At 36.9% G+C, this 23,616-nt stretch overlaps 1 protein-coding gene across 3 annotated transcripts; it reads right to left on the bottom strand.

The window, feature by feature from the left end:
• Positions 1-1,874: 1,874 nt before the first annotated feature.
• On the bottom strand, positions 1,875-22,711 carry BBS5 (Bardet-Biedl syndrome 5). 3 transcript variants are annotated; one of them, XM_047772815.1, is made up of 12 exons: positions 22,478-22,711; positions 19,228-19,310; positions 17,382-17,447; positions 16,295-16,344; positions 16,036-16,163; positions 12,689-12,824; positions 10,982-11,077; positions 8,879-8,941; positions 7,368-7,502; positions 3,719-3,802; positions 2,776-2,799; positions 1,875-2,626 (listed from the first exon to the last, which is right to left on the bottom strand). In XM_047772815.1, the coding sequence occupies exons 1-12, from the start codon at positions 22,534-22,536 to the stop codon at positions 2,525-2,527; spliced, it is 1,026 nt and encodes a 341-aa protein (XP_047628771.1). In that variant the 5' UTR covers positions 22,537-22,711; the 3' UTR covers positions 1,875-2,524. The 3 variants fall into 3 exon arrangements, with proteins under 3 accessions (XP_047628771.1, XP_047628773.1, XP_047628772.1); XM_047772817.1 differs by lacking the exon at positions 22,478-22,711 and adding an exon at positions 22,163-22,470; XM_047772816.1 differs by lacking the exon at positions 22,478-22,711 and adding an exon at positions 22,198-22,470.
• Positions 22,712-23,616: the final 905 nt, after the last annotated feature.

The following is a 23,616-nucleotide window of genomic DNA, read 5'->3' as shown; positions in this document are numbered from 1 at the left end:
CTTATTGAACTAACAGAAAACTGAATCATAAAAATGAGTCAGTCCGCTAAAAATGGTCTAGTGGCAAGCTACTTGGCTATCTGAATTAATGATGCAAAGGTCAAGAATATGAGGTGAGTTCATTTGGATACTCATAACTTTCCAATAACTGTTACACACAAATTTTTACTTTCTACCTAAAACAGCGGGCTATGTAATTTTCTTTTAGATGTAGGAAACATAAAAGTTCTACTTAGGTACTCTAATTACAGTTTTTTTTTAAAACTTTAGAAGAATACTCCCCATCATGATTGAAATAAATGCAGGGAAACTGCTAATTTTCTAAGACATTCTAAATTATCTTTATTCTTAGGTGGAAAAACTATAATTAGTATTGAGTTAAATTGTAAAATTATCTAATTTGTTCATACCTGGCCCTGCTCTACAAAGTACTTGATGTGGCAAATAATAATAAGAATAAAATAAGCAAATTAAAGGCAAAGGTTAAAAGGAATCAAGACCAGAAAAAAAAAAAAAAAAAAAAAGGTTAAAAGCTAACACTAGGGAAAGAAAAAAGAAAAATTAGCTCCTGTGGCTAATCTTAATGATTTGACAAAAGTTCCTTTATACTGAAGGTACACACACATACAATATGATCACTGTGGTTTTAAGTGTTGATCTTTAATTAAATAAAAAGTAAAACGGAACAGATATAACCCCATGAGAACAATGCTATCAACAGAACATAGCAAAATCAGAACAAAGTGCTACCTCACCGATATAACTTGAAAAACAGGAGGACTTACACATGAATAAAAAATATATATATAGAACTAGAGCTGTAATTTGTTGACTGGAATAGGACACCATATCAACCAAGGGATGCAGAAGGCATTATTTGAAAAAAATCAATACATCTTCATGAATTATTTTATCACAAAATTATACTGTCATAACGCAGTGGGGCTGTAGAAACACTGTAGTTTCAAAGGTTAAACATGCTCAAAAGAATGTAAGCTCTATAAAGACAGGGATTTGGGGGACCTTTGTTTTGTTCAGCACACAGCCACAGGGCTTCTTGGGTGCTCCATAAATATTTGTCAAATGAATTCCACTCCCAATCAGGGAATTATGTATTTTTAAACTTCAAGGTCTCCATCCAAGAGTAAAGGTTTTTTCTCTTATTTTACATCACGGTGAAGTCAATGGTACTGTCAGCTGCTAAACCAACAGCTGAGAAAAGAGCTTATTGACTCGTTTCCATATATAGATGCCACTAAAGGTTTTAACACAGTAGAAAAAAACTAACAGCTGCTCCCTTGTTAAAACAATAAATGACTCATTTCTCTTTACATGTAACACCTAACATTTGAAAAGATTGAGTCATATGCAAACACCATGATGTGACATTTGAGGTTATTCCTTATTAATCAGCAATTTTAGTCTCTTTTGTTTGAAAAACTACTGAAACAATATTCCTGTTGCATTTTATGACCTGCATAAATTTTTCAGCAACATTTTCCCCCAATATAGATTATTATAAACACATCACTCAAAAATGGAAAAATCCTTTCCTATTTAAATGAAAAAAAACAATTAATAGCTTTTACTCATTGATCCTTATTAAACTCAGGTTAGCACATGGTTGACTATGTGTTTGTGCTTGTACATAGCGTCGCATCTTATTTTAAATGTTTTACACACTCACTTTCCCTCTACAGAAAGAGGGCTCCTGCGGCTAATCTTAACGATTTGACAAAAGTTCCTTTATACTGAAGTAGTAGTAAAAAAACGTGATGCCAGAGAGGTCACCAAATCTTACCTGACCAAGAAATCAGAAGATAATATCGTATTTTTGAAAACTTCAAAGAAGTGTCAATGAATAGAAACAAGGAGAAAGTAAATAAATGACCTATTTATTTATCAACTATTTAAAACTATTTCTTACAAAATAAATGTGTTCTTGCCAAAACTGTATTGAAATTACTTACAAAATAGTGCCCAGAATTTCACACAGGGGTTGATATTCTCCAGAGTTAGCTATACTTTTTAGTTTTTACAGAAATTATTATATAAAAATGACAAGTTTAAGGTTTGTAATTTATATTAGAGTTGGCTTACATTTGGAGCTATGTGATAAATATATCTAAACCAGGTTTTTATAATTAAAAATGCAGTACTTTGCTCCAAAAGAACAGTCTTATTTTTTAAATTAGATAATACTTTCAAAACATTTAATGTAGCTGCATAAATTCTTTATTAAACTCGACATGAATCAGTCTTTTAATATCCACAGACTAATAATTTACAAGTATTAGGTAAAAAAATGTACAATGAACCAGATAAATTTCAACTACAATTTCAAATACACCATTTTTAGAAGACTGGCAGTAAAATTTTAGATCGATGAGTTTTTCCTTAATCATTAAAAAACTCTGTTAAAAGCTTTTTCTGTAAATGTAAAAACTATTCCATGCCTTATAGCAGGCAACTAGTATCTTTAATCTTGAGGTATCTTTAAACAGAAATCCAGTTCAACTCAAGATCAACTCATTACTTCCCAAAGTCCCTGTAGGGTGAATCCATCCTTCAATTTCTCTATTGCAAGCCCCAGTTCTTCTGAAAATACAGGTTCACGATCTTGTTGCTTTTTGGGAGATAAGAGGATACGATGGGAACAGAGAAGATGGGTAAGGAAGAGGAAAAAAAAAAAAAAAGGTTTCACATAAGTTTGTGAATACTAAATAGGAATATAGAAAAATTTAAAAATATATACTATAGGTAGAATATCCTTACCTTATTGCCGTCAGCAAAATAAGCCTGTAAGAAAAAGAAAATTATATTTCACATAGTCAACATATAATAGGTTAATGGGCTAAGGAACAAGCTATTAATTTACAGAATAATTCTGTAACTAACTGTATTTTATATTTTGTTGCTGTGTGTGTTTTCTCACCTAGCCTTACAACAGAATTCACTTCTTCTGTCAATCACTATTACTGTCTTCAAGAGTTATGTTTTAAGTGCTAAAAAATGTGCTTTGTAGTTGGTGTATAATTAGCATTGTTAACTCAAAAAGAGATAAAAAGAATCACTTAGAAGCTATAAAATTTCACCCCTACTTTTGGTTTAGAAGATGCTGGCAAAACAAAGCAATCAGCGCTTCAGTGTGTCAGCAAATGAATACACTGAGGCAGCAGTAGCTTATAATTAAATATTTTATACTTATTTCACACTTAGCTTAAAAATTTATGTTTCAAGAGAGGTATTCTAGTCAGATTTACAGATCATAGTGTATAGAAAGCATTATATTATTTTGGCTATTAATTAAATAACACAAATTTGGAAACAAGAAAATTTACTGTTCAAATAGGAATCTGTTTTAATATAACTATAAATTGAAAGGAAGGAGGTCCATCTCATAAAGATTATTTATGGGAACTACAGATACTAAATTAATTAAATTAACTATATTTAAAATATAAAATATAATAAAACTTTTCACATATCTGAATCCTCTGAATTATTATGTTCTCAAACGATTTCCCAGTTCGGTAATTCACAAGTATTTTCACCCACACACAAAATCCCTAACTTACAAAAGAAATTACTCTCCAACTAATGTTAAAGACACTCTTAAAAGTTACAAGTTTTACATACTTAAATCATTAATTAAACATGACTGTGATATTAAAAAAAATCACAAGAAATTTAGTAGCTCTTCTTTTGTGATGCTCACCACAAAAGCATCCGTGTGATCATCAGAGTCTATTTCTACATCATCTTGAACTTGTTCAACTGTCAGAGCTTCGAGAGGCTGTGGCTAAAAATCAGTAGATGGTAAAATGCATCAAAGAGACAATATTAACTAAACAAGTAATTTTAGTAAAATGTGCTGTGAGAACTGTAGATATTTGTAAAAGAATATCACAATTACAAACTACTCAAGCCTTATAAAAATCACTGCATAGCTTACATTCTATTAAAACTAACATGAGTAATAAAATGAGTCATTTAAACCTAAGCTTTAAATCTGAAGTCAACATCATCAAAAGATTTAAAATGGCAAATTTACACAAACTTAACATGATACTTAGATATATGCTTAAAGAAAAAACTCTCTTTGAACTTTATCTGATTTTCTGAACATTAAAAATTATGCGATAGTTTAAAAAAACCCTAACTTGTGTCACAGCAAATTTTCAATTTTCCTGAAAATAGACATTAAATAGAATTTGTGAAAAAGAAATTTCTGAAAAAAAAAAAGAACTACGATTTGTATGGAATATTCTAAATGTAAAGCAGAATAAAATATAGTGCTGATGTCTACTAATTCATTTTTCAAATATTCAAATATTTTAATATATTAGGTACTATGCTGATACTACCAACATAAGGTATAAACTCTCTGCACTTACTACAAAAGGTGTGTTATCTAGGGGGAGTGGAGTGAGGGATAAAACACATTTACAAATAACTAAACGCTGGTTGAACTATATGAAATTGCCTTTTAGTCAAAAATGGTCAAATATTAATAATATCATGTGGTTCAACCTACACAAAGTAGCTGTAACAAATGTAATATCTATTATAATAAAAGAGCTTGGAGACAGTATAACTTCTGGCCTGTACACCCCCAAAACTTTCATGAAGAAAAGGCTAGCCTATAAATATAATAAAATTCATTGAGTTTAAAAACAAACAAAAAACAAATAAAACACTAAGTTAAAAAAGTTAAAAAAAAAAAAAAAGGTTAGCATGTGACCTAGGTCTTTTAGAATGAGGATGGTTTTCATAGGTAGGATTAAGGGAAAGGGTATTCCTGGCAGAGGGGATGAGCATCAGCAAAGGTGAGAAGCCACAGGATGTGGCTGAAGAATAATCCGCATGGTCAGACTAGAAGAGTCCCACGAGACAGAAGGAGCCAAGCAGGAATGTTGTACTGAACAATGCCAAGGACTATCACTCACACTGAAGTCGACAGTGTTCTCTAGAGCTGGGCCACACACAGCCTACAGAACCAGACACTGCGGCTGTGCAGATGAGGTGGGAAAGGCAGACCGGAGTCTACTGAAATTCTTTGACACCAGCTCAGAGAAGGGGGGCTGTTACAGGTAATTGGTGGGGGAGGGCTGATGGTAGTAGATGTGTACTGCTGACGAGAAAGTGACCTGATGCCCTGGTCTGAGGACAGCTGATGTTTCAACCATGTTTAGAGCTGTGTGACTGTACAAATCACTTAACCTATCTATGCCTCGGTCTCCTTAACTGTGAGATGAGGATAATAATAATGATGACAATACACTTCACAGTGTAGTTGGGAGGATTAAATGAGCATCAGATCCGTATAAAGTTCTTGGAGCAGTGAACTGCAAAGAGGAGGTGTTCAACGCAGTCATTCAACAACTACGAATATTCACTAAGAGTCTACTGTGTGCTAGTTTTGATTGCTGGAGGTCTATTGATTAAAGAAAATAGACAAAAATCCCTGACTTCATGGAGATTATTTATAGTGGAGGAGACTGAAGAGTGTTACAAAAAAAAAAAAAAAAGTAAGCCAGCATGCGAGCAAACAAGCAAGCAGGATGAGGATAAAACAGAAATGGGGGCTGTTGTTTTAGATGGATGGTCAGGGATGACCTCCCTGAAGAGGTGGATTTAGGGGTTTACAGGAGGTGACAAAGTAAGCTATTATGGCTTGTTATTATTATGTAGTGGGTAAAAAAGGGGGAAAAAGAGGAGAAATGAAAGGCTGAGAGAGAATGAGTAGAAGACCTAACACTGAGTATCTTCCATGTGCCAGCCACTTTATGGATATGAATAAAAACTTTGTGAGAGATTATCTTCATTTCATAGTGTGAAAACTGAAGCTCACATTTGCCTAGATCACAACTGAAGGGTGAAATTGGGACTGTTGTCAGGTTTGGTCAGGTTCTAAGAACTATGCTTATTCTACAACATTATTCTATAAGCAAAATGAATAATAGACTGTGGTATGAATGGAGAGAAAGGGATAGACATAGGGGAGAGAGCTGGTATAATTGATTGAATATGTAAAGTAAGATAATGAGAAAAATAAAAAGAGAAAAACTTCAGGGTTTTGAGAACATGTGACTTTGACAATGCTAAAAATAAATAAATAGTAAATAGATATATAGATAAATCAGTGGGATACTACTTTTGAGGAAAAAATCACAAGACTTTAAGTAGGCCAACTTTGAGGTACTCAACCATGACCTACTGTATCTTTCTGACTTGGAAAATTATTTGAGTTCCTGTTGTGGCTCAGCAGGTTAAAAACCCAACAAAGTGCCCATGAGGATGCGGGTTCGATCCCTGGCCACTCAGTGGGTTAAGGATCTGGCCTCACCGCAAGCTGCGACATAGGTCACAGATGTGGCTATGTTGCTGTGGCTGTGGCACAGGTCAGCAGCTATAGCTCCAATTCAACCCCTAGCCAGGGAACTTCCATGTGCTCCAAGTACAGCCAGAAAATAAAATAAAATAAAATAAAAATAAAAATATGTGCGAATGAGAGATTCGAGTCTGAATACATCGCAAGAGCCTTGCATATGGAGACTTCCTTGGAAAGGCTACTACCTAGCTGGTCAGGAATGAATGTGAAGCAGCCAGGGAGGAGACAGGTGGTAGGCACAAATTAGGGTTGGCCCAGGGGCCATACTCATTGAGCAGAGTCTGTATATTTCTCATTTTCAGCACAGTTTAAAATTAAATTGTGGGTGGAGTTCCCATCGTGGCTCAGTGGTTAACGAATCCGACTAGGAACCATGAGATTGTGGGTTCGATCCCTGACCTTGCTCAGTGGGTTAAGGATCCGGTGTTGCTGTGAATTGTGGTGAAGGTCGCAGACGCAGCTCGGATCCTGCCTTGCTGTGGCTCTGATGTAGGCCGGTGGCTACAGCGCTGATTAGACCCCGCTCCATATGCCACGGGAGCGGCCCCAGAAAAGACAAAAAGACAAAATAAATAAATAAAATAAATAAATAAATAAATAAATAAAAAATTAAATTAAATTGTGGGGAGTTCCTGTTGTAGATCAGTGGTAATGAACCTGACTAGTAACCATGAGGATGCGGGTTTGATCCCTGGCCTCATTCAGCGGGTTAAGGACCTGGCATTGCCATGAGCTGTGGTGTAGGTCACAGATGTGACTCGGATATCCCGAGTTGCCATGGCTGTGGCATAGGCCGGCGGCTATAGCTCCGATTCGACCCCTAGGCTGGGAATTTTCATATGCTGTGGGTGCTGCCCTAAAAAAAAAGACAAAAAAAAAATTAAACTGTACACAATGTGTTTATATCTGAATTTTACAGACTGTGTAAAGCCAATTCAGCAAACTCTGTATATCACACACTTGAACAAATTACCTTTTCTTCCATCTCATAATCCACTCCAAATATAGGACTGGCAGAATAGACCTTGTGAAGTGAATTGATTTCCTTAACTGATTCTTGTAGTTTTTCCACAGGATCTATTTTAAAGCCAAGAACATATCCTCCACTCTACAAGAAAAAATAATGAAAAAAACAAACAAACCTAAGGAATGGTATTTATAGCATGATAAACTACAGCTCTCATTGTCCTTATTTCAGAGCACAACCTGGAAGCTGATTTTTAAAATGTTTCATTGTGAATAACTTCCAGCATATACAAAAATAGAAGAGTACAATAAATGTCTATGTAGCCATCATCCAGCTTCAACTAGTAACAACCTATGGCCAACCCTATTCCATCTATAACTTCCCTCTGCTCTAACTCTCCTCCCCCACCTATTCAGGATTATTTCAATGAATGTTCAGATAGCACATAATTTCATCTGTAAATATCAAAGTTAACACTTTAAGATAAAAAAAAAAATACACTGTAGTTTGTGAAGACCAAAGGTACTAAATTCTCCTTGAGCTAGACATTGAAAAGGAATAGACTATATATACTAAAAGGAGAAAGGGAATGGTGTATCTGAGGCTACCTCCTTGAAGCATTAGGAAAGAAACTTGACCATGACAGTTTGTTGGAAAAAAAATGTTAGAAAACTGAAGCACGCTGTGAGAAGTGAGAGCACATGCTCTGGGTTGAGAGCACATGCTCTGGTTTTGCAACAAATTGATGCAGCTTGGGAACTTACTTTCCTTAACTTTCTAAACTTTAATTTTCTAACTATAAAGTGGTTATCATGTTGTTATATTAAGTAAAATAATGTACATATGACATTTGGTGTAGTTCTTGGAACATAGTAAGTGCTTAATGAAAGTCAGTTACCAATCTGTAGGCCAGAGGAAAGGAGTGAGCAGACTTTCCCATCTAAATTTAAAATTTAGAAGAGATTTTATAAGTAAGTAAATGATTTATTTAAACATATTTCCCCCAAAAAACAGGCATAACGGGGCAAAGCAGTTTATAATTAGACAGTATAATCTGTGTTTGATAGTATAAAATCTCAATTAGGGTATGTCTATCTGCATATACCTGTGTTGCTCAAAGACAGTGTTGTGAATCAGTCAGACCTGGAACCAAAACCTAGCCCTACCATTTACTAGAAATGAGACCATAGGCAAAGTTCCTAGCTTCTCCAGGCCTCAGTTTTCTTGACTATAAAATGGGGAGAAAATAGTAACTGTATCATAGGGCTGTGTAAAGATTGAGATAATGACACTCGCCTGTAATCATAATGAATAAGTCTGCCCAACAGAGACACATAAGCAGGATTCTTCCTATGGGGGACAATTACTGTATGACTTCAAACTCATCATATAATTTCACGTTATAGCTAACATTCTTCTTGGATACAAACCAGTTACCACATTACAAAAACTAAAAATATAGGCTGTCACAGTTCTTAAAACCTATTAAAGATTAATAAAAATATAAAGTATCTTACCTGCTGAGAGCTTTCAATGACAAGAGCTAAGCCAAACTTTGAATCTCTAATCTTTATCGACCTCTAGATTTAAATGAAAAAGAAAAAAGTGATTGTTTTTATTATATGATAGTAGTGACTTTTTTAAGTTTTTCAACTTTTACACAGTAACTACTTTTCATAATCCAGAAAAAAGAATTCTCCCTTTTTCCTTCATTACACTCCCACAGAGGTCAAGTAAACGAAAATTTTCACACTGGAACCAGTGGCAAACTTGTAAGGCAATACAAAGATGACATCTCTAAAATATGTACAAAATTTTCTGATGTAAATGTTCCCTGCTTCAGGGAGTTCACAACTTTTCTGAATATTTTAAACCAAAGGCCAAACAATTTTTTAATTATGGAGAGCCATTGTCTTTTGGGCTTCTAAGGCTGGGTTAGTTTTTAGAAGTCACACATGCCTTCTGTTTCTTAAATGGCTAAATTCTTAAAGAACCTCCATTCCATTTATTAAAAAAAATAATAAGGGAGTTCCCATCATGGCTCAGTGGTTAATGAACATGACTAGTATCCAAGAGGATGTAGGTTTGATCCCTGGCCTTGCTCAGTGGGTTGGGGATCTGGTGTTGCTGTGGCTGTGGCATAGGCTGGCGGCTTCAGCTCCAATTCAACCCCTAGCTTGGGAACCTCCATATGGTGCGGATGCTGCCCCAAAAAGAAAAAAGAAATTAAAAAATACTAAGTTTTGGCATTCATCTATCACCAGGCACCAAGGGAGGCTTGGATATGTCAAATATAATTAACTCGACTGGTAAATGTAACATGAGGATGATGCTTTCCCAGCAAGAGATGAGCAGTGACATCAGTGGCCTGGGAAAAGGGTAGAGGGGTAGAAGCATAATGACACGCATGACCTCTAGAAAGTGACCCAAAATGTACCCGCTGGCAGAAAGAACCATGGAGCAATCTGACATGACCAGCAGACCAGAAGTCCAACAAAGGTGATAATCTATGGCAGGTGACAATGAAGCACACTTCTGGACATCTGGGCATTAGAAGTTGAGAAAGAGAATGAGAAAGAAAGCGAGACAGACAGATAGACAGACTAAATGATAGTTGTTATGAAAACCCAGTGTCCATGCCTGGACTACTTCATACTGCCCAGGAGTACACACATTCCTGGTTAAGAACCATAGAACATGGACATCCTGGTGTCAATAGGTAAACTACCCAGGTAACCGTGGTTGACACAGGCTGTTAAGAGAGAAACTGGCAAAGAGATATATATAAATATACATCTATAGGGCAATGGCTGAGGACACAGAGCTGAAGTTAGAATATGACTGCCACAGTGACAGACTGTGATGATATCAGATTGCAAGTTGTTTGGGCCAGGCTGAATTCATTCCAGAGTCTGTATTTGGCAACTGTATTTTTAAATAACAAAAAGTATCCTACTTGAAGAACAGAAAGCATAAAGAACTGTTTACTTCTCAGTAATTATTCAGCATAGTAGAGGAAAGGTTAGGCAAGTTATAATATATGTAAGGACAATATAAAACAGCAATGAACAATAAAAAACACCTATTTACCAAATACCTATGTAGGCTCTGTCACATTCTCCCAGCTATAATTATAAATTCTTATATTCTTTAGATGGCTAGAAATAATTTTCTTCCTATCAAATCCTATGCTTTTCTGTTTGACATGTTTGCTTTTCTCCACCAGACTGAAAGCTCCTTGATGGCTAATGAGTTTCATCACTGAGTGTAGAGAAGGTGCTCAGTATTTGGCAAATGAATGATTAGATTTTTTTTTTTGTCTTTTTAGGGCTGCACCCTCAGCATATGGAAGTTCCCAGGCTAGGGGTCGAGTCGGAGCTGCAGCTGCTGGCCTACGCCACAGCCACAGCAATGCCAGATCTGAGCTGCATCTGTGACTTACACCATAGCTCGCTGGATCCTTAATCTACTGAGCAGGGCCAGGAATCAAACCTGCATCCTCATGTATACTAGTCAAGTTTGTTTCCGCTGAGCTACAATGGGAATTCCCCCCAAAGTTGTATTAACTGTTGAACAGAAATAATTTATTCTACATTAAATATTAAAATGCATGCACTTACAATTTGCAGATACGGTATACTGACGTTAAAACTGTCATTCATATTTGCATGCCACACAATTCTCACATTGGTAATAAAAAATGTTCCTAAATTTCCCTGTAAAAGAGTAATGAGAGAGACATCAATAATCATACTTGAATACTTTTTATTGTCTAAACACCAAAATAATTCTGCTTATCATAGCAGCATAAAATAACAGAATTGAGTATTTTGGAATATTAATGACTTCATCATTCACTGGATGGCAGTCAGTTAGATGACTGAGAGCCTAGACTCTCAAGTTAAGACTCTATCATTGCACCATCAGTACTTGCTAGCTGTATAAGGAACACACAGAAGGAAGCTTTCTAAAAGTGACATCAAAGCTGTGACCTCAAACAGGTGTTGGTAAACTATGGACTGTGGGCCAAATCTGGCCTGCTGCCACATTTTGTATGGACTGCCTGCAAGCTAAGAATAATTTCTACATTTTTAAATGGTTGGAAAAAAAGTCAAAAGAACAATATTTCATGATACATGAATATTGGATGAAATTCAAATTTCAGTGTTCATAATAAAATTTGTATTGACCACAGCCATGCTCATTTGTTTTTGGATTGTCTATTGCAGGTTTCACACTAGAGTGGTAGGAAGCTGGGACAGAAAACAGACAGTCTGCAAAGCTGAAAATATTTACCATCTGGCCCTTTATAGAAAAAAGTGTTCTGACTCCTGATGAGGAGGAGTTAATCAGATAGGGAGCCACTAATATCCTATGGAATCTTTTTGTTTTTTTGTCTTTTTAGGGGCACACCTGCAGCGTATGGAAGTTTCCAGGTTAGTGGTCAAATCAGAGCTGTATCTGCTGGCCTACGCCACGGCCACAGCAACGCCAGATCCGAGCCGCATCTGTGACCTACAACATAGCTCACAGCAATGCCAGATCACTGAACGTACTGAGCAAGGCCAGGGACCGAACCCATGACCTCAAGTATACTAGTTGGGTTCGTTATCACTGAGCCACAACAGGAACTCCTAGAATCTCTGTCATAGTATAAAACTAGAACTTTTCAAATGAGAAAAGTTTCTTTACAATTTAAGCTTATGATTCAATGTTCAGCAATTAGCGATTTAATTAAATGCTACAGCTTTACAACAGTGTTTATCAGTAGAATCTAGGCTGTGATACCCACAAAGGTTGGAAACTAGAAATTGATTTACTTATTCCAACTATTTCATTTCATCTGGTCACAATTTCAGGAGCAAATGAAAAGTTACAATAATGGATGTAGGAGTCATAAAATGAGTTACATATTTAATTCCATGAAGACTGGATCAAAAGGCTCCAGTGACTGTCCACCCTATGACTCTCCTCCATTAGTCGTAGTTATCATGATGTGGAGGGTAGTGTAGTCAAGGGGGAAGAGTGTGGCTGTGGGACAAAACAGATGAGTGAGGTCACTTATTCCCTTAGGGCCTGAGTTTTTCATTTGTAAGAAAACAGAGACTAAAACAGATCTCTAAGGTACATTGCAGCTCTAAAGTCTACATATAACAAATGTGGCTAAAAAAGCACAAAACCATAAAAATATGAAAATCGGAATGTTATTCTATAGCAAGAGGTATAATGCTAATGTTAACAGTTAATATACAAACCCAATCATAAATGGAAAAATGATTACCAAAGAAAGCATTGCCCCAAAGGTTCATTAGATCTTTGCATGGTACCTGATCACTGGATAAATTCCATACTCCATTGATTTTATCGTATACATGTTCTTGTGGCAATAATCTTAGTTGCTTATTTTGAATTAGTGCACTTCTCAATTTAAAATCACGATACATTTTAGAAGTTTCATATGCTCTATAAAAAAGAACAAACAATTTGGAGTGGATAAGCAACGAGATTCTGCTGTATAGCACAGGGAACTATATTTAGTCACTTGTGATGTAACATGCTGGAGGATAATGTGAGAAAAAGAAAAAAAATATATATGACTGGGTCACTTTGCTGTACAGCAGAAATTGACAGAACATTGTAAATCAACTATAATAGAAAAAATAAGAATCCTTAGAAAAAAACCAAACAGACTAACACAAACTAAAAATGTGATTTTTCTTGGTTAAGTTTACTTATCTACAAAAATACACAGTTATACATCACTCAAAGAGTTATCAAGATAAATTTTTTTCAGGAGTTCCTGTTGTGGCTCAGTGGTTAAGGAAACCAACTAGGAACCACGAGGTTGCAGGTTTGATCCCTGGCCTTGCTCAGGCTCAGTGGCTTAAGGATCCAGCGTTGCTGTGACCTGTGGTGTAGGTTGCAGACACGGATCTGAGCCTGCATGGCTGTGGCTGTGGTGTAGGCCAGCAGCTCCGATCTGACCCCTAGCCTGGGAATGTCCATGTGCTGTGAGAGCGGCCCTAAAAAGACAAAAAAAAAAAAGACAAATTTTTTTCTTTTCAATAAGTTTTGGTGACTATAGTCTTTTGTACTGTATGTATTTGTTAGCATTTTGGTATAGTATTTACAAATTTTATCTCAGTAACCTGCTTTTTCAGATGTCTAATTTTTAAGGCATTATATATTGTACGGCACAAGTGAGAAAAAACAGATTTTCTTCAAGCTGAAAAACAATGCTTGCAACAATAGACATGGAAATTACTTTTACTATAAAAAAAACTTTTCTTCATTTCTTTGTTTTAGTCAAAGGCACAACTATTCTTTTGACATAAAAGAGTGCAATTACTTTTCTCACTGAAACCTGAAAATATCATACTCACATCTACCTCTACAGAGAAAATTAGAACAAATCTGCACCAACTCCAAAAGGGATCCTAAGACAGTGTATGTATCTGTGTGTGTGTAATAAAATTCCTGTAACTTTGTTTTCTTTCCATGTCTTCCTACTGATAATAATAAAAGCAGAAGAAAATTCTGATTAACTTTTGGTTAATTCTGACTCCACAAAAATATAAGTTTATTTACCCTTTTAATAAAACTAAGGGATTTTCTTAGCCTGAGTAACTTTAGAAGGCATTTATAGAAATAACAATATGAATTTTTTTTTTATGGCTGCACCTGTGGTACGTAAGTTCCTGGGCTAGGAGTCAAATTGCAGCTACAGCTGCAGGCCTACACCACAGCCACAGTAATGGGCATCTGATCTGCAACTGTGACTTACACCACAGCCTGTGGCAATGCTGGGTCCTTAACGCACTGATGGAGGCCAGGGATCAAACCTGCATCCTCACGAACACTATGTAGGGTTCTTAACATGCTGAGCCAAAACGAGAACTCTCTAGATATTACAATATGCATTGTTAAAACTGCTGATTTTTACTTTAATTAATCTTCTAATATATAAATTGTAAAAGAGCAGGATTTGAACATTTGCCTATAAGTCTTAATTTCCTTTAGTACTGTAAATTATCAATATTTAGCCAGCAGAAAAAGTGGAACCTATTTATGCTATAATTTGTTTTGGGTGACACATAACATTTTTATACTATTAAAGAAAAGCAGCTTCCTTGCTCCCTTCATACTCCATTCCATGCTACTTCTCTAAGTGAAATAAAGAGATAAGAATTAGGTATATGCCCAAGAGAACTAAAAAAATATGTTTTCACACAAAAACTTACACACAAATTTTCTTAGCAGTATTACTCATAATAGCTAAAAAGTGGAAACAACTCAAATGTCTATCAACTGAAGAATGAATAGAAAAATATGTGTCCATCCAATGGAATCTTATTCAGCTATAAAAAGGAATGACATACTGATATATGCTGTAACATATATAGCATGCTTGAAAACATTACATAAGTGAAAGAAATCAGACATAAAATGACATGATTCCGTTTATGTGAAATGCCTAGAATAAGCAAATCAACACAGACAGAAAGTAAATCAGTGGTTGCCAGGGGCTAAGGAGAAGGGAATGAGGACTATTATAGGGGTTTCTTTTTGAGGTGATGAAAATACTCTGAAATTGAATAATGGTGATACAACACTGTGAATATACTAACACTACCAAACTCCAAACTTTAAAATGGTAACTTTTGTTATGTGAATTATAGCTTAAACATATCAAAGCATTTTATAGATTTCACAAATCATTGGAGTTCCCACTGTGGCTCAAATGGAAATGAATCTGACTAGTGTACATGAGGATGCAGGTTCGATTTCTGGCCTTGCTCAGTGGATTAAGGAGCCTGTGTTGCTGTGAGCTGCGGTACAGGTCACAGATGTGGCTCGAATCTGGCGTTGCTCTGGCTGTGGTATAGGTAGGCAGCTGTAGCTCCCATTCGACCCCTAGCCTGGGAACTTCCATATGCTGTGGGTGTGGCCCCCCCAAAACCCAAAAAACAACCAAAAAAACTATACATACCCAAAAAATACAAAAAATTTCAACATCACTAGGATAAGAGAAATTCAAATTAAAACTATATATACATAAACTATATATATATAGTATATATATAAACTATAAATATATATATATATATTTGCCTGCATCTCAGCCAAGGTTTAAAAAAAACCTTGAGTTTTTTTTTTTTTTTTAAAAACCTTAAGTACCTCATAGTACTTAATGTGGGTTAAAAAAAGAGAGAGAGCTGAGGTAGTAAAAAGAGAATAATTAAGCAAACAAAAGACCCAAACAACCACAAAACCATAAAAATCTTTAGAGAAATCACCCAGTCATGGCTTCTACTGTTAGAAAAATAATGTTATTAATTCCTCAAGTGAATGATTCAACTTGGTTATCTACACTGAATATCAATGTAGTTGATAGTCAATATAGCTGAATATCTATTTCATTGTTCTCTATTTCATTGTTAACTATTCTGGTAGCTAATTTAATAGACTCTTCAGCAGTTTTATGTGTTTTATAAATACCTTCAAAGTGTTTACTAAGTGGTAATGTAACATGTTCTATATTATCTTCAGGATGTTTGCAATAGAACTTGGAAGAAGACAATACCACATACGAAACTTAATCCTCTAAACTTTTATATCATAGAATTAAAATATTCTATAAAAATATTAAATAATCCACAAAGTAATAACATACCTGTGTACTGCAATCACAGAAGTAAAAAGTCTAGGACTTCCAGGAACCAAATTTGTAAATATAAACTCAAAACGAGTACTGTTACATTTTGTTAGTATATAAAGAGCTTCAGTTTGGCCTCGTAATTTCTGTAAAGACAAATTTATTTACAACTTCAGATTTTAAGAACAATATCTCATTTATAGTAAAAACAAACATCAAACTCAAATATGTATTGTTTCTTTAGTATATGTATTTCAGTAAGATTTTTTAGACTTACAGAATTAGCAGTTCTTGTTGTAATATTCAATATGCAGTTGTAACCGATAGCTAAAATTCAAAAGCAAAGATTTAAAGAACATGATACAATAAGCTGAGAAAAAAATATGTATATGTAATTTTTTAACATTCAAAAAATTAAATATGTGTAAAAATACGACTTAAAAATTTTATGAAGGGGCAGAGCCTCCTTGCTTGCCTGCTTGCATTATCTCACAAGAATCCTATCTTAATAAATCTATTTCTTGCCTATCAAAAAAAAACTTTTATGAAGGACTGGAGTTCCCGTTGTGGCTCAGTAGAAATTAATCTGATTAGCATCCATGAGGATATAGGTTCAATCCCTGGCCTTGCTCAATGGGTTAAGGATCTGGCGTTGCTGTGAATTGTGTTGTAGGTTGCAGACTCGGTTCAGATTCCAAGTTGCTGTTGCTGTGGTGTAGGTCCGGCAGCTACAGCTCCAATTCGACCCCTAGCCTGGGAACCTCCATATGCTGTGGGTATAGCCCTAAAAATACAAAAAAAACACACAAAAAATTATGAAATAACTACAAATTTAAGTTAAATAATTAAAGGGACTAGAAAGTTATTTCTACTTTTGAACAAACAAAAATATTCATAACATAGAGGAAAAGGAAGTTTGCTTCTCTAAAACAAATACAGTATTATTTACTAAAAATCTTAGCACCACAACACCAAGGAAAAAAGTCTAGCTGAATAATCTACAATAGCTAACAAATACAAGTGAAACAAAATTTAATACAATGAAAGGCTGTACTTTTATTAGAAGTTACAGCTCCCTTCTTTGGTACTACTTGAAACAGGTTATACCAAGTTGTCAAAGATAAGCCAAAAACAGACAAAAATCATTAAATGTAAAAGCACTAATTTTGTATATGTCCAAGAGACAAAACGGACAGACTTGAAAAAACATTCCTTTTACATTTTGATGCAGTCTGTGGTTAGTGCAGGATTTCTTAAATTTTAAGTTCTTCACATATTCCACAGTATCACTTTGTTTTGGTATCAAGAGCCACTGCGCAAGTTCACTTGGGAAATTTTTTTTGTGTGCTAACAAATATACTTACAAAGATTGACTCTGGGTAATGCCAAAGAGTGCCAGATAATTCTTAAATTTGTTACTAAGAGTCTCCCTAAAAGCAAACAAACAGAAAAACAGGTTACCTTAATAAGGACCCGTTTTTGCAGTACAGAATGAGGTGGAATGGAAATGTCTGGGCCCATACCAGAAACAACACCCATAGAGTTTTTCATAAATTTAGTAATTGAAAACACTTTATATTTCTACCGTATGTAAGGTATGTAAATGTGGGATTCAGAATTCTACAAAATCTGATAGTTACAGAAGAAATACAGGTATTCACTGCCAACAGCTTGGTCTGACTCAAACTGACAGAGGAGAAAACTTTGTATTGTTGTTGCTGTTTTTTTTTTTTTCTCAATAGAAGCTGTTCTGGGGGTCCCAGCAGGTCATGTGTGTACAACTGAGTATGAGTACAGGGTAGTATAATTACTAAGCCATTCAGTGAGATTAACACTTCTCAAAGAACTCTCATATCCAAATGAATCCCTGCCCTCTTAGCATTCTTTTAGCAGTTCTCATTTAAATGAGCCATATTTGGAGTTCCCCTTGTGGCTCAGTGGAAATGAATCTGACTAGCATCCATGAGGATGCAGGTTCTATCCCTGGCCTTGCTCAGTGGGTTAAGGATTCGGTGTTGCTGTGAGCTGTGGTGTAGGTCCCAGATGTGGCTCAGATCCTGCTTTGCTGCTTTGCTGGGGTATAGGCCAGCGGCTACAGCTCCTATTGGACCCCTAATCTAGGAACCTCCATGTGCTACGAATGCGGGCTAAAAAGAATAAATGAGCCATATTCTTACAGACCTAGTTTTTTGTTTGTTTGTTTGTTTGTTTTGCTTTGAGTAAACTTGTTTCTCATATGAAGTTATGGCTAGGCTGAAGTTTGTTTAAGGCTTTATGCTTTTCACTCTTAGCCTCAAAGTAACGTTCTTACACTGAAGTACATACAAAGTTAGATGAGCTTCATTCCTCAAAATATGTCCTGTGGAATGGTAGTCCCTATAGATGCTCCAAGAAAAAAAAAATCAGGTAAATCTGTGCATGGTAAACTATGTGTCTTAGAAATTTAATGCAATTAGTGTATTCGAATAGTTCTGAAATATCCTGAACCAATTAAAACTCTTTGTTTAAGCCAATGTTTCTTCGACAAATTGTAACCGTGAAATTATTTTGTTGAATAATCTATAGCCCTGTCATGGTCCTATCTCCCTATAAATCCATAGAATATTTAAAATCAGAGAAACTAATCTGGAGTGAGAAACTAATGATGGAGTGAGATGGAATAGGAAGTTCCAAATACAAAGAAAGGGGTTCTCAGGAAAAGAACATTACGTGGTATATCTGACAAATAATGAGTCACCCAGCATGGCTAGTTGTAAAGTTCCCATAAAATCATAGTAGACTTAGACACTGCATCTATCAGTCAGGGGCAAACAGAAAAAACCTGGCTCACCTAAATTAGGATAATTGAAGTTTATTTACAGAAGGACCTATTACAGTGACACTGGTAGAGTGTCAGGAACCATAAGTACAGCAGACCTGCTACCACCCCAGGCCAAGAGGGGCCAAAAGCCATGCTCCTCGCAAACAGTTATAGGAAGCAAAGTTGATGTCAGAACCAGGACTCACTGAGGACCCGAGTTCTGAAGGACAATCAATATTTTCCAGCTATAGGTTTAATATCCATCCTTCCAGTCTGAGAAAAGTCTTATGTGGATGTAACTCCCACTCTGACAGTTACATTTACATATAATGCCGTTTCATAACTCATTCTGCAGCTAATGTGATTTTACATTTGTAAATAAACCAGAAATGTAAAAATACTATACTCACCTCTATCCCCATTATTTCCTTTGGTGTCTTCAATTGAGTCTAAACAATCAATAAGGACTTCTCCAGGTCTTGTTTTCATTTGTCTAAAATAAATATAAAGGCTTTCATTTTCTTTAGCTACAACTACATTTGCTTACAGTCTAGGGAGGGAGAGAAAAGACATATGTAGATAAAATAACCAACAGTATAAATGATATACAAAATGCTCAAGCATTTGAAAATTATGGTTTTCAAGAGTCTGGAGAGAGTGGCGCCTGGAATAACCAGAGACATGCAAAGAAGCCAGAACTAAAGAAGAGGTAGGATTTGGAGAAATAAAAGAGAGAGAGGAGAAGAAGAAGAAATAAAAGAGAGAGGTGATTGAAGACCAGAAATAAGATATGATAAGGGAATGTGGGAAGACTGGATTGGCTGGGTTAAGAAGGTCCACACTGTGAAGTAGTGAAAAATGTAGCAGGCTTAAGTACAGAGGAACCAGAATATGGAGAACATAGAACGCCAGTCAGATAGGTAGGGGTCTTATCCTGCAGACAGTGGAGAAGTTGCAAAGGTCTCTGAGTAGAGGAGAGGAGTTGTGCAGTTATGGATGGAACAGATTAAAACAAAGCAACATCACAAATTGTAAACAATCAGATAAAGGAGATACAAGGACACAAAGAATGAAAAATAGGTTGCTAACTGACAGACTGAGTTCTAGAGTGTCAAAAAAAAAAAAAAAAAAAAAAGAGAGGACTTCCCGTCATGGCGCAGTGGTTAACCAATCCGACTAGGAACCATGAGGTTGAGGGGTTCGGTCCCTGCCCTTGCTCAGTGGGTTAACGATCCGGCGTTGCCGTGAGCTGTGGTGTAGGTTGCAGACGCGGCTCAGTTCCCGAGTTGCTGTGGCTCTGGCGTACGCCGGTGGCTACTGCTCCGATTAGACCCCTAGCCTGGGAACCTCCACATGCTGCGGGAGCGGCCCAAGAAATAGCAAAAAGACAAAAAAAAAAAAAGAAAAGAAAAAGAAAAAAGAAAGAAAAACCTAGCAGAACATGTGGTAGAGCCTTCTAACACATTCTCAATAAAGCCAACTCGATTATCTATTGAAAATTCAGACATGATCATATCACTTCCTTGCTTAAAATCTTCCAAGCAAGGAAGATTTATTTTTTTATTTATTTTTTATTTATTTATTTATTTATTTATTTTTTTAGTTTATAAAATAAGCCTTTCAATCCTAGAAAACTAAAATGGGGAGACCTCAGGAATTGTAACATACATAAAAGGAGAGCTAATCACAAATGGAGCTACCCCAAACATTTCCCCAATGACTAAGTCACAAAATGACAACTTAGGAGATGTTAATATATAGTTTTTCTTCTGGTTATATATATATATATAAATTAAATTACTTTCTATTCAATTACCACCATTTCTTTCTTTTTACCTTTCCCCTAATTTTTTCTAGCAACATTTTTCCTTTGGTTTGACCAGTTGAACTCAAAAGGTTTGGAACCTAAAGTGAGTATCAACTGATTGTTGGAAAAGCACTTGGGAAATGGAATCCTAGGAACATCCCACTGTTTAGAATTAAGACCAAAATCCTCAACTGAATACCTCACAAGACAGCTAATTTACCTTTCTATCTGCACCTCCTTCCTCTACCTGCCAGACCCTGCCTTCCAACCAGTGAGATTTAGAACTCCAAGAGTCTGCATCTAATTTTTTTGTTCCTTTCTTTTCTTTTTTATTTTTTAATACTCTCCTATCTAACTGGCAAGCCTCTGCCCATGTGTCAGGGCTCAACTCAAATATTATTTTTTCTTTGAGGTCTTCCCTAGGTAAAATAAACTTTTCTGTATCTATGATCCTCTAGCTTTTTGCTTTTTCCAGGACAGTATTTACCACATTATTATAGTTAGTTTTCTCTGTGTATATCCTGCATTAGAATGGGAAAGAAAAGGTATCATTTCCTATTATTTTTGCATCTTTAGCTGTCAGCACAGTAACTGGCACACAGTAAGCATTTGATAAATGTTTAATAAACTGAAAAAGTTCATGAACTGGACCTTTGCTCAAGAATGCTTCAAGGAGTTCCCGTCATGGCTCAGCAGAAATGAATCTGACTGGTATCCATGAGGACACAGGTTGATCCCTGGCCTCACTCAGTGGGTTAAGGATCCATCATTGCCGTGAGTTGTGGTGTAGGCTGTGGCTTCAGTTCTGAGTGGACCCCTAGCCTGGGAACCTCCATATGCCAAGGGTGCAGCCCTAAAAAGACTAAAGATAGGGAAAAGGAAAAAAAAAAAAAAGAACACTTCAAGAAAATCAGAAAAAGTCATAGAATGTGTGCAATACGTAACTGTGGCTTACAACTTTGTAAATTTTCCTTTCCTCACAACTTCTTTAAGGATATAAGAACATGTATTAGATGTCTAGCCACAGCTAACCCTGGGAAATTAATATTTCATTTTCCATCTAATAAAGTTCTGTTCATAATAAAGATTAGAGAAGCAGCTAAAAAGTCCAATACCTTGACCCAAGCACCTTAGCTTTACTGTTTTCCAGCACCTAGAATGGTCATTTTTTTCCCCCGGACCTTGGACAGAAGGTTTCTAACTATTATCTCTTTAAAACATGAAAATTTCCAAAAGCAGGACTTCTGTTTGAGAGGCTCCAAAAGGAGGCTCCTTCCTCTCGTGGGTGATTTGGATGAATAACTAGACATATGCTTATAATGGAAATAAGGTTTACATGACTAGGAATTTTGGAGAACGTTATTACCACTTGCCTCGTTTTCACAGGGAGACTTATGCTTAGAACGGTCAAGTCATTTTTCTAAGGATCCACAATGTGTGTCTATTCTAAACCTAGTTTCAGAACCCTAGTTTCCTGAGTCCCTCCTTCCACCACGCGACACCGGCACCCCAAGCTCACTGGGGTGTGCTGGACGCACAAGCCTTAGGTGGTCCCTGCTGTGTCTGGGTTCACCTTCCTGACAGGTCCCCCGTGGCCAAGACTGGGCCGGAGATCTCACGAGGCGGAAACCGGGTACAATTCTAGGCGTGCTCCGGCTGTGGCGCCAGCCTCGGGAGGGCCGCAGGGCCCCAGCCAGTCTCTGGTATCCCGAGATGAGGACAGCTGGCGCCAACCTCTTCCCACCCTCGCGAGGAGAGCGGTGGGGGTCTCAGGCTCCGCCCGCGAGTCTAGAAACCGCGCGCAGCGGCGCCCTCTACAGGTCCCAGGCCTCTGGGGAATCTTGGCGACTCACTGCGCGGACACATCGAAGCGGACATCCCGGTCCTCCCAAAGCGCGTCCAACACCGACATGATGTCCGCAGAGGTGGAGGCCGAGCGGCGTCTCGCCGGTACCAAGGCAACGGAGCCGCCTCTGTCACGATGTCTACGGGGGGCGCCGAGGCCCAAAATTCCTCCAGGTAGTCTGCGCGTTTTCCGGCCCTAGTCGACTGGTAAAGCCGATTTGAGGCTTTAGGCAAGATTGTGCGACTCAGGGAAGCGTAGCTGGCCAGCTCTCAGGAGCGGGTGCTTGACTTATGAGTGACCTTCCTAGCCTCCTGGCACGCCTCCTTATGCTGCCCCACTCACTCCCTACATCTCTCTTTGCTGCTAAGATTTAGACTTAAAACTAAATTCCTCAACTGGCCCAGCCCACCTTTTGGAGTCCTCGCGCCTTTTGCTTCACCCCGGCTGGACTCAGAGGCCTCTTTCTCTGTCTGGAACTCTTGTTTCTCCAGATCTCTGCATGGCGGTCCTTTATCACTCAAATCTCCCCTCAGAAGTGAACTGAAGCGGTCGTTGAGCTTTCTTCTACTAAGTGCCCGAGGACGGGGCCTGCTGGAGCTAGTTCCCTTCGAGCAGAGCCCAGCACAGAGTAAGCACTCAATGAGTACTTTTTGAATGAATCAAAGTGCCGTCCTTTCCTCAGCCTGGGACACTTCTTTAAACCAGTGGTTCCAGGTGTGATCCGAGAATTCCAGGAGGTCCTCAAGATCCTTGCAGGGTGCTGACAAGGTCACAGTGTATTCATAATAACATTATTTGCCTTTTTAACTCTCAATTTTTGCATATACAATACAGAGGAGTTTTTCAGAGGCCATATGATGTGGAATTGATTGTGGAAGAGAAATGAGAAGACAGCTGTCTTAATACTAAGCTGGACATTAGAAAGATTTGCAAAAATGTAAAGCAATATTACTCTCCTCACAGATTTTTTTGAAAAATATGTAAAAATATAACATGTTCATTTATAGTGAGGTTATTTTTACTTTTTAATGAATTCGGTGAATTTTTAAATAGCTCAATAGATATCAGTAGGTATAGCCTATATAAACAAAAGCTCTTTCAGCATAAAGGGGTCCTGAGATAAAAAGCTTGATAATTGCAGCTTTA

Source organism: Phacochoerus africanus, chromosome 3 (assembly GCF_016906955.1).
Source record: "Phacochoerus africanus isolate WHEZ1 chromosome 3, ROS_Pafr_v1, whole genome shotgun sequence".
Taxonomy (NCBI): domain Eukaryota; kingdom Metazoa; phylum Chordata; class Mammalia; order Artiodactyla; family Suidae; genus Phacochoerus; species Phacochoerus africanus.
Note: the sequence above shows the minus strand (reverse complement) of the source record. Positions and strands in the feature narration are given on the sequence as shown.